General features: G+C 35.2%; 1 protein-coding gene across 1 annotated transcript in view; it reads right to left on the bottom strand.

Moving 5' to 3' along the window:
- Positions 1-2,448: 2,448 nt before the first annotated feature.
- The window catches only part of LOC149820279 (uncharacterized), a 56,739-nt gene continuing 46,600 nt past the window's right edge, over positions 2,449-12,587 (bottom strand). The window contains exons 5-7 of the mRNA XM_089981776.1: positions 7,483-7,676; positions 4,522-4,745; positions 2,449-2,870 (exon numbers count right to left, since the gene is read on the bottom strand). Of these exons, the coding sequence (XP_089837902.1) occupies positions 4,608-4,745; positions 7,483-7,676 (332 nt within the window). The 3' untranslated portion in view covers positions 2,449-2,870; positions 4,522-4,607. The remainder of the gene's footprint in view (positions 2,871-4,521; positions 4,746-7,482; positions 7,677-12,587) is intronic.

Here is a 12,587-nt window from a genome sequence, read left to right as displayed (position 1 = left end):
CAACAACCATAAACACCACACTCCATAGTGACTCAAGGTCAAGGCAATGCACCCTTCACATCCCATTTTGTCAATAATTGACATGATTCAACTAAGTTAGGGAAGGCATTTCTGCATAAAGCTGCCATGCGAATGAATAAATGGGCAGATCAAAACCACAGACCAGCTGAATTTTAAGTCAGGGATAAGGTGTTAGTCAAGTTATACCTCAAAAGAACAACAATATTCCATGAACACCATCGGGGGCTCATTCGAAAGTATGATGAGCCCTTTGTCACCATTCAAAGGATCGACAACTTGGTGTACAAGCTAGATCTCCCTGCCAGCTTTCAAATCCACTATCTTTCTTGTGTGCAATTTAAAGCCCTTCAATAAAGATAAAGAAGATCACAACCACATTTTACCTCAACGAGCTTCCATCCCACAACGAGCTCCATCATCGACATTAATCTCAACCTCAAAAGAAGTCAAGTTCACCATGGACCATGGCAACGACTACCTTAGAGATGTAAAGAAGTACTTAAAAATGGAAGGGATTGCCAAAGAGCGATGCCAGTTGAGAGACTTCACGCAACGTCCATCAGTTTCACTAGCAAATTAAAGAATACCACCAACATATAGAACATAGGATGACACCAGTTTAGGTAAGAGAGTGCGTTCCAAACTGTCATGTTTTCACCTTTTTGCTTTCGATGTATATACCTCTTTGGCACTCTCCAGTGCTTGTAAATGGCCTTTGGCCTAAAAACCTCAAGTACTACGGTAACAGACCCCTTCTCCCTATCTCTCTCAATACATTCTCAAGCTTGCTATGCTTTTTTGCATTCTGCAGACACTACTGGAGGCCAGCTAATATGCAATTAGTGAAGTCTTAATCCGAACTATACCCGGTGAAACTATATTTTTTATCCTTTTTACATTGAAAATTTGCGAGTCTTAATCTGAACTCGGGTCAGGTCTAGGTTTGATATTGCATTTCACAAACTATACCCTTAATCGGACCTTCGGGTCCAGACCCGGGTCTTCTTATTTATCACCATACCCAGACCCTATAGGGTTTGGTTCGGGTCGGGTTCAGATAAACCCAACCCACTACCGTCTATTGCGTCATCCCTACCCATAGTGACAAATATTGCGAGATTTATGAAAATCTCGCGATAATGTTATGAGAAATTGCCTGAAAGCTTAAAACGGCAATTTCTTGCGAGATTTTCAAAATATTATGAGATTTATGAAAAAAACATAAATACCACGATTTAAACGCGATATTTATGTTTTAAACGGCTATTTATCACGAAAAAAACACATTTTTATTTTTAAATAATTTTTATTAATATTTTATTATAAAAAATAAATTTTACATTTTTTTATTGCCGAGATTTTGCCAAAAAAACACAAAATTTATGAATTTTTTTCAATTTCTTGTTAGTTTTTTAAAAATGAAAAATTGCCGATAAAAACGTTTGTCACTATGATCCTACCAGGTCATTATGCAATTTGTGGAGTGTTAGACACCTCTCCGCCTGTAACAAGGCGTCCAAAATCATAATGGTGTTATCGTGAAATTAAAAGCACAATCAGCATTCACTGTTGCTGAACTTCTTTGAAAGTTCTAATCAGGATCTTGGTTATGTTTGACTCCATGTTAAGCATGATTAAGATCAACAATGCTCATTGTGGAAACATTTCCTACTCTACTAATGAAGAGGCGGGAGTTCATGAATGTTTTTCATTGGCTGGGAAAATCTCAGTTTATCATGAACTTGACCAAATTTTTGAAAGTCCATAATCATATTTATAACTGACAAAGACGTACGTAACACCCACTTTTGGCACCATTCTGTGTTTTGGCTTAGACAAAAAAAAATGACAAACATGGCCAATTCACAGCTCAAACTATGAGAAATCTGGCCAATCGATTTTTTTTCTTGACGGTTCTACCTTTTCATCACCTGAAAATTAAGCTCTTTGGTCAAACCACTTGTCTAAGTTGTTACCTAAAAATTCAGGCGCCATGTAAGCTGCTACATGAAAAACTCAAACACCATGATTTCAACCAAACAAAAATGCAAAACTGTCAAGAAAATCGTAAATTGGCCATGTTTGTTATATTTTCTAGTCCCCAGTTGGCACAGGTTTGAAATATCTTAACAGTAACTGAATGATGTGCTCATAAGGGCTACCCGCACCTGGCTGGGTGGATTGGCTTAAAATGTTCAAGTTGAACGACGACGCAAGTTCGATAAACATGGCCTGCATGGCCCTGTTGCGAAGCTAAAGCAAGAGCCTCCCAACCTGATGTGGGTTCCCCCATGTAATTGAAAAAACAAACAAAACTGATGCATGCCATGCATAACTTTGTGCCATTTAGCATATATATGCCAAACCTTATATATGATACCATCCAATTATGTTGTCCAATCACACCAAATAGGCACTCATTTTAAATGGAAAAACATGTACATTTCATATAATACAGAAAACAAACCACAAGTACGTAGTTAGCTTTAGAATTACTAAAAGGCAGGTTGGGCATCAATCGAAACATGAACAATCCATGAACTTCTACGTTGCCACCAGTAGCAGGAGCAACATGGGTTCATGAACTTGGTCATGTTTCACATGATGCCAAACAGATATCTTTATAGTGACAAACTTAACCATTCTCTTGTTCAAAATTGTTAGCTGTGCCCTTTCTCCTAGTTATGCAGGAAAAGGCAAACCGCAGAACAGTCGTCCATTTTCGAATACGGAAACCTACGCCTCCATTCGCGAACGGCTGAGTCCACTACCACTTTTGCAGCGATTTCTTTGCTTGGTGCAGACCAAACAATGGATGCTACTTGATTGTTACTTAGAACATCCCATACCTGCAAACAGAAGACACTCAATTGATACCATATTACTAAATATGAAAGAATAATAAGTATGCCTTGTTCTAGAATGTAGACCTATGTGTTTACATCTAAACACAAGACTTCTAGTTTCTGAGCAAAATTAGAAGAGATGAGCTAAAACTAGGGAACTATTCAAAACATTTCATAACTAGTGATTTTTTTTTTTTTTCAAAAAAATGGTCATTTTTTATCTACTAATGTTCAGAGTTTCAGAGTAGAAATATTTGTCGAGCTTGTTGGTAAATTCTACATGATCTGAACTGCGGTCTCGGAGGTGTTGAGATTCTAATTTGCTTGAAGGAACACAACATGGCACTCTCTTAAAAGTGACAGTAGCCCTTTCGAGTAAAAACTGGGTGTAGAAGGGTGAACCACAACTTTACTTCTACAATACAACCAATTACATACCTACTCATGCTATACTACCTTTCTCACTAAGCAATCGTCCATCACAATACAATTATCATGATCAGCCCCAAAAAGGAAAGGAGAGGGCCGTGAGAAGAGAGAAAAAAAGAGGCTGCAATAACTAAAGGAGCGGGACTTGAGCTATAGACAACACCAATGGCCATCCAGGATAAAAATAAACCCTGGTCAGGAGGACCAAAAATGTCCATTGATCTCAACTCCCATGCATGCACCAATGATGGTCTAGCATGCACCCACAAAAAGGCTTGTTAATAGCCTTAATTCACCCACTAACATCCAAAATGTTAGGCTAGCCATTTGGACTAAGTAACATGCTCAAATTGTGTCAGAAATGCCCTTTGACTAAAAAGATCAAACTCCAAAACCGTTTTGATAATAAAAGGTCCTTTAATAAAGTTTTAAAACTTTTTTAAAGTTGTTTTATAAGGTAAAAACAGTCCAAAAAAGAGTGATAAGAAAATGGTCAAAGTCAAACCAAGACCGAGATCCAAACGAATGGAGTCAAGCCGAACCCGAATCCAAGTCTAAAGTCAACGCCAACTTCAAATCGATCCAAATCCAAAGTTCGACATTTAATTGACAAGCCCCCAAAGGGCCTTGCCTTCACAGTCAACTTTACATATTTTAAACCCATTGCGTTCTTAAAAAATGATTAATGTGGACTAAAGAAATCTCATGAAGTGAACTTTCCCTTCAAAATTTATTTTTCAAAAAAAACTTAAGCAAAGAGAGGACTAACAACAAAGTTAGGATGCTACAAAAGAAAAAGATTGATAATGACCTTCCTGATAACTGGAACTTATCAATTAAATTTCAGGAAGTTTTGGTGTTTGGCACAATTTGGAGTATTCTTCACCCAAACCAAGCATGGATCTGTTTCTAAATATTTGAAAATCTAAAGGTTCTAAATCTTTATTATTACCAAACTTGAATTGACATAAAACAGAGGAATCTGCATTAGTTATTATTGCATCTAGGACCACAAGCACTTATTATCCAAATGCAGTGTTGATGAAATACCAAGAAATACTTTTTGTTATTTTAGAAGATGGGACTATGTTCTTTTGTGATATATTTGGAGGAACATCTTCTGAATTATATTTGGACATATTTGAAATTCTGATCAAATTCACAGTTTCCAATGGTCTCATTTTTGCAGATTTTTCTGTTCATACATGCAAGAGCTGTGACTTACCCCATCAGTTGCAAGGATGATAAATTGATCACTGGAGGAGAGTCGCTGGTAAGAGATCTGCGGGACTGCAATTATTCCGAAGTTTTTCAGGCGAAAATCTCTGAATGCTCTAGCCATGGCCAATCCTGGATAGTTGTCGTTAGGTAGCCAAACTCTTTGCACCTTTGGTTCGTCTGGCAAAGCAAATATGCGGCCATTGCACCGTTTGATGCGTTCTGCTTCTTCTGCAAGTACGTATATGCATAAATGTAAATGCATTCATGCATATCTATTGTTAGACTGGTTTACGAAAACAGTGGAATGCAGTGAAAATTGAAAAGCAGCATCAAGGTCCTGAAAATTAACCACTTGCATGGGATATTGCTTTTGCTAGTGGTAAGTTTTAGCTCCCAATAGTATATTAAGAAAACATGAAAGTTCTTGATCATTGCTAGTAGATTGATAATAGTGATTAGTGACAATCAAGTCTGCAAGCTTGTGTGTTTCCATGTGATACCAAACATTTTGGGGTTCTCAAACATCTTTTGGAGTTTTTCCATTGAGTCTCTTGGATCAGCGATTTCCACTTCCACTGTTGGTATTCCAGGTAGATTGGTGCTAGAGATGCTAGTCCAATTCTCAATGGGACACAATTTACAAGCCTAGCAGAGTAGCAACTTTCAACTGACAAATGGACAATGGAGATGCAATTTCTAATTTTAAGCTTTACTGGTTCTTGTGTGTGTGTGGTAGCGAAAATTTCAAACAACAATTTTCATATAGAGAATATTGGAATTTTCATTTTTCTAGAGTTTTTTAGGGAAAATATTTAGAAAAAAGATTATTTAAAAATTTCCAAATAAAAAAAAGGATTACAAATTACAAAATGTTACGTACCTAATAGAAGTTTTTTCCTGAGATTTTGCCAGTATATATATATATATATATAATGAGTAACACGCTGGTTCAGGCCACTTTTCTCGTTCTGTCCCGTTCCGCCCCCCTCAAAATCACATGTTTTTAGTATTTTTTCTCACATCTAACACCATAGATGTGATCTATAGGTTTTGTTTAGTGGAAACCGGCTTTTGGATCACCGGTACAGGTTTTAACGGTGATCCAAATCAAGGGCTATGAAGATATCATTTTTTTTCTGGCTCATAAAAATATATTTTTGTGTCGAAAAAGCATAATCCAATTGTCGATTCCCACTAAATCTAGCACGCTAAACACATCTAATGGTTTAGATCTATCATAAAACACTTCAAAACAATGCTGCAGAACGAGAAATGAGGCCTAATATGTTCAGTTCTCTCTCTCTCTCTCTCTCTCTCTCTCTCTCTATATATATATATATATATATATATATATATATATATATATATAGAGAGAGAGAGAGAGAGAGAGAGAGAGAGATAGATAGATAGACAGAGAGAGGGAGAATGGTTCTATCCCTTTTTTCTTTTAGTCCTTTAGGACTTTTCTTTTTGGACAATCCAAGAAAAAAAAAAACATCAGTGACTGCACCTTGGCTGGCCTACGGTTAGTCAAACCCTTAAGGTCCCCACTACCCATCGGAGAGTATACCCAGCTTTGACCTTGCGGCAAGGATGCCACCTGTGGGTTTCAAACTTGTGATGCCCTGTCAACTTGGTGACAGTCACAAGTTGCCCCTACCAGAAGAGCGGAGCCCTTGTGGGCCCATTAGGACTTTTTGAAAGACCATACTTTGATGTATTTTTTGCTCGATTTGTGTCGTTATATGTATTCACTGAATAAGGATCAATGTATTTGTTTAAGAAATTTTATGCTTAGATGTGTATTTTAAAGAATTAACAAAAATAATGGTTGATATTATACTGAAATTTGATGATAAAATATTTACATTTATACATAAAATCAGTTTGAAACAAAGCTTGTTTCTTGTAAATAAGCGATGATAAACACATCTAATGGTATCAAATGAGCAAAAATATATACATGAAAGTGCAAATTTTTATTGAGTCCTAACGAGACCTAACAAAAAGAAAGGGTAGGACCATCCCCTTCTCATATATATATATATAGTTGTAATGCGTTCAGTCAAATGATAAAATCCCAATATTTTGAAAATACCATGATTTTGTTAGCTTTTCTAATCTTTACCAAAATCTTATGTTTCATTGTGATATTTTTCAAAAAATATGGTGATAATTGTTACTATAGTGTGGATGTGCCTTTTTACATCTTTCACATGTTTTTGATGAAAATGGTTAGGGCAGTTTTAGCCAGCACAAGTTGGTTTTTCACAAGGCCTACTACAATGAATCCAACGTGCCACATTCATGGATGGCAAACTTGCAGGAAGCAATCTGACCGAACATTTTTGCTGGACCCAGACAGTAAAACGTGGAATCGGCCCAGTTTTATCTACATCCAGATCCAGATAAGTGATAAAAAAAACTATGGTAAGGATCCGAAACAATTTGAACACAATTTGTTTTACATTGCGGGTCCAGCATCACTCTGTAAAGCTGGGTCCAAACAAACAAAGTATCTTAGTTGGGCCCACCCACATGTGATGTGTACTTACTGGCTGGGGCCAACAGTTTGGAATTCTAGCGTACTAATATATGCATACTTCTGTGAGGATGCATCTAAACAGAATAGAAAAATCAATAAGTATCTAAACATTCCCATTACTTGGTTTTCATGATATGCAAAAAGTTTTTCATGTAATAATAATTCTTTGGGAATTAATATTTTTTCATTGGTCTCTCTGTTTTTTCTTTCAGCAAGGTTTATTTATTATGCAAATTTCTTCGACCTTCTAGTAGTCACCAATCTTCACCAATATTAATTTGAGAACCTTTTCTCAAAAAAAAAAAATGCGAACCTAAAACAATTTTTTGAGAAACAAATTCCGAAAAAGTAACACAAATTGTGAACCTACAAAAATCCTCAAGTTGGTGGATGCAACATGCTTACAGAGAGAGAGAGAACCTGGCAGAACACCACTGCGTCTTGGTTGCGGCTTTTCTTCCCTTGTTGAGAATAGAGGGATACATTCTTAGGCGGCTGATTGCAGTAGAACCTTCTTCCCTCTTCTGCACTGTCCAGATCTCCTTTCTCAACTTCTCCTTGGTTAGCCAACAAAGCATTATCTTTTAACACTCCATCACCACAACCTTTAAACTCTGTTGTAGAGATGCAAGCACCCATATCAACTTCATTCAATATCTACCAACCATCTCAAACATGAGATTGTGCTCAAAGCAACAAGCAATTTATGGAGAGCAACTGTGATTCAACTGGCTGCTGTAGTTAAGAAAGGTGCACCCAGCCCATTGCTTACTGTTATACAATTGCCTATGGTAATAAATAGACAAATAAAGCAAGAAGCCAAAAGATACTAAAATATAGAAGGGAGAAAGAAGCAATAGCATAAAAAAGAATCAACCTAGATGTGCTAAATGTAAGCCCTTCTGTCCTGATGTTATCACATGTTGCCAAAAATCCATTGAGTTGAAGGACATTTTCAAAATCAACATGATTATATGCATTACCTGGTCATGTAGTATTCGGTGAGCCCACCATTTCAGCTATCATCCTTGAAAACTGGAAAACTTGAGACGTGGGGGCCATCCATTTCAAACTGATCTACGGCCCCGGATAAAGTAATATATCAGGGATTTCAAATTTCCAAGGTAGATAGTTTACATCATGGGCTCTTTCAACATAAATGTGCGAAGTGTCCATTTAATCCTACTTCTTTCTTATCATCACCCACCAGTGCACCATGTTCTCAAAAAGCCGCAGTTACTGTCTTTATTTATTTCATGAAAGTTGCCTTGAGCCCCCACCATAACTTGTCTAAAAGCATCTCATTATTTATATAACAGAATTGTTATTATGAAGCTGAATCTAATTGTATGAATATATATAACCCGTAAGACAGTGATTTATTTTGGATGATAAGAGGCCACGGCTCCAACCTTTCAGCCATCACATTCAATCCTTATCTTGGAGACCTGTTACCAATGAGAGGGGTCCAAACATCAGCAATTACAAACACAAATCATATGGCAGCAATGCTTGAAGCCAGCAGCACTGTTGAGGCCTCACTCAATTCAAAACCATGTGATTGGTTGCTTATGAGATTGCTCATGTTGGGATCCTTGGCCATTGCCAATGGATACATCCGAGCAACAAAGTATTGTCAGCTTTTGATTCTTACCTCTTTAAAAAATGCATTTAAATATAAAAAATTTATAATATAAAATATGTTTCTTACTAAAGAATAAAAAGCAATAAGTATCGATAAAAAACTTGATTATTAGAGAAAGAACGTTGTCCGATCATCATTGGTTGACCTTCCATTCGTTGCACGGTCCCCCTTCCCTATCTATACTGTTCAAGTCGGTTCAATAAGTACATTTTCAGTCATGTTTTACATAAGCAGAACCTACAAATGTATTCTTTATGATTTATTTAGTGGAAAACATGTATTAAATTAGGCGTTTTTTATGTTTACATGAGCTTTCAGAAAGATCTAAACATCTATATTGCACCAAAGGTTTTTTACGAAAGAATCAAAATTTTAGGTTAATTTATGTTGACTTAGCGCATTTCTTCAATGAAAAGAGTTGGCACAAGACTTGATTATGATGATGAACTATGCTTTCTGAAAGTAAGTTAGGGTAGAAGGATACACAAAGCGGTTAAGACTTATATATGTTAATTTAAAGCAGCATCAAATGTTGTCCAGAGAGAGAGAGATTTTATTTAATGGAGTGCGTTTATTAGATGATGAATTTCTTATGTTAAGACAGGTTTTCAGAAGAACCTAAAAATCAATGGTCCATGTTGAACCGAATCTTTGCAATGAAAAAAAAAAATCAATATATTCGACAAAACAATTTGATCCAAGACATATTTTCACATAAATAAATAATGATAAACACATCTACTAATTGATTCTTCCGGTTCTTGGCAATTTTTCTATATTTGGCTTAGGAGAAGATTGTGGACAATAAAAAAAAGGTTAAAAAGTCACATTGGATGCTATTAATCAGACACCCACATGGTCCATTAAGAAAGGACAAAACTTAGAGTTTAGGAACTTGAACTTAAAACAATTAAAACAACAACTAATGACTGATCCTTCACCACATACAATGTGCTGAAGCTTTGATGACCTTAACTGTTGTCTTCTATTTAAAACAGGCAGACCATACAACGTACAAACCATGTTTTTTAATAACCTAAGTGCTGTGTTCTCGCTAAAACAAGCAAACCATAAAACTTACTAAATATTTTTTAATAACCAAACATTTTTTTTTATTTTTTTCTTACTTTACGTCTCTCTCCTCTGAGTCACCTCATAAGACCTTTTTTCTAACTAACTTTAAACTCTACACATGATAGATAGAGATATACACACAATTAGGAATAATATAAGGACCTTCATAATCTAGGGCAGAATATTTGTGGTTCAGGCCTATACCTTGCAAGAGGTATTTGACTTAAACTTGTGCTTGATCCAGCCAAGCATATGCAAAAAGGTTTGGGTGTTACTCAATCTTAGCACACATATCCTGTTAAATATCTAGAACCTTTCGAATTGGGCCTAAATCCAATCCAGAACCCATTTGAACCATGTAGTCTCCTTTTGGACCCAATTTTGATCCAAATCCATCCAAAGTTAACCCATTTGGACCCAAGTGTCGTGCAGCCAAGACAGAGCAGCATGGTCTAGATAAATTTTCTATTTGGATCTATAAACACCCCACTTTTGACTAGGTCATTATAAAGTTTTACTAGCTTAAACTTTTGAACTCTAAAACAGTATCTTCTAAACTTTTTTTCAAAATATCAATTAAACTAGAAGATATTAGCTTTCCAACAAGCGAAAAATCATGTCAATACAAATTCAGAGTAAGAAATTATGATGAAAACAATGTAACTTGTTCAATGAAAATCATATTTTTTAAGTATGATCCACTTTGAGTGCATTTTTTATAATCAAAATAACTGGATTTGGTTTTATACTTACATGATAAATTAAATTTGAGGTTGTTATCTTTCCAACTTATCAAACGATGCCTCAATCTAACATCTGGACAAAAAGTTATGGCTAAAACAAGTTATCCTGTCATAACGGATTCGAAGTATGACCCGATTAAAGCATGGAGATATGAAATTCTATTGTCCAATATGTAGGAAACCACTGAAAACTCCATCCACACGTGTCATTTGGATGAAAACTACCCAAAAGTTTATCTTTGTCTCCCTAAAGCAAAAAATAAATAAAATCCTAATATACCTAAAGTCATATTCCAAGCAGAACGCTTCTTGGATGAGTCTTATCCTCCACAAAGATAAGAAAAAATTCATTTGACTTGGATTCAAAATAAGTAATTCTTAAATCTATATCTCATGCAAAAATCCTATGAATAGGGATAGCCACCTATAGTTTGAGGGGATAAAAAAATCTAGAAATCTCATACCTAAGTGTTGGCCCAGAGAAGAAAACTATTTAAGCCCTCCCTGCAGTCTTTCCCAAGCCATCGAAGAACCATCAGACCTATGTGGAGGTGCTAATGAACGTAAAGGAGAGTAAAAACTAAATGCACCCTTTATCCGAAAAAGGTTTCTTGACGGTACGATTTGAGGTACAAAAATAAAAAAACGCATCTGGGCTTTACCTTTTCCTTGGGCAAAGGATGATCAAGACTTACATACGGCATTTCCGTATCTTTCAAAAAGATTTTGCAAATTTGGGCAAGTCAAATCTTTCTCAACTTACAAATTTTTATCAACAGTTTTTGTCGATCATGATGTGACACTATATTTTTCTTTATTTTTCATAGTTAAAAGTGCATTATCTTTATGATTTAGGTTCTAATAAACCTAAAACCATTAAATTTAAATTTTTTTGGGTTCGAACTGCAAAAAAAAACTCCTTTTTTCATAGAGGACCAAAACGATAAAATAGTTTGGTCATCTAGGGAATAAAACGTTAATATTGGTCCCTGTAATTTTTTTCTGAACAGCTAGTCTTTCGAAGGTTGTATCTTCGTGCATCGATATCAAAATCTAGCAATTTTGTATTTGTTGGAAAGCTAAGATTCCCAACTTTATTTCATCTTTTAGAATGTTTTTCCTAAAACTATATATTTATACCCAAAAAAGTTTCTAGAAAGTTTTTGTTTCTGTTTTGAGATAATAATTTTTGGATAATTTATATTCTAGGAAGGGGATCTCCGCTCTCTAGTGTTGAAATCATGTGATTTTTATTTCTTCTAAGAGATAACTTATTTTTTTTAACTTTATCTTCAGTGAGTTTTTTCTGAAAACAAGAACTTCAGGGTCTAAATTTTCTGAGAAGTTTCTATTTCTTGTTTGGTAGCTGATGAAATAACAGAAAATTTTCTATTCTGGGTGGTGTTTCTCAGTGCTTAGGTATCAGATCTGGACAAAATTAGTTTCTTTTGAAAATTGACATCCCAAGCTTTCTTTGATATTTTGAGAAAAAAATATATAAAAATGATTTTCTTGGTTAAAAAAAAATAGAAAAAAATTATTATGTCATTTTGATGTAGAAAATCTCATTGGCATTTTGACATTCTAAATAGCATATCTTTGCCCTCTGAAAAACCAAATCTCATGATTTTTTTTCTCGAAGATAATGTCATCCTCTTTAAGGTTGTTTCTTAGTGTCTTGCCTATTGATTCTTTTTTAGCATATCAAATGTAGGATTTGCATTATGTGCATGCATACATATCAAGTTTGAGTTTTATCACATTTTAAAAACACTTGTTGGAGAAAATTCATGTCATATAGAAAATAGAGAAAAATTACCTCCAGCTAGCTAGGGTTTTGAGACTTTGTTTGATTCATTGTATGCTCTTAATATTTTTAGCTCCTCTTCTCTTAGGTTAGAGCCCCTCTTTTACTTGAGTTTTTCTTTAAATTGTTTTGTCCTATCATTTAGATCTTTTAATTCATCCACTAATACTCTTAAGCAGTACCATTGGAGTTGGATAATCCATTCATCAGTATATTTAAGCAATTAGCTTAAGTATATCGATGGTAAATCTAGGAG

The sequence above is a fragment of the Nuphar pumila genome, chromosome 12 (genome assembly GCF_984573655.1).
Source record: "Nuphar pumila chromosome 12, dmNupPumi1.hap1.1, whole genome shotgun sequence".
Lineage (NCBI taxonomy): Eukaryota > Viridiplantae > Streptophyta > Magnoliopsida > Nymphaeales > Nymphaeaceae > Nuphar > Nuphar pumila.
This window is presented reverse-complemented; position numbering and strand designations above follow the sequence as displayed.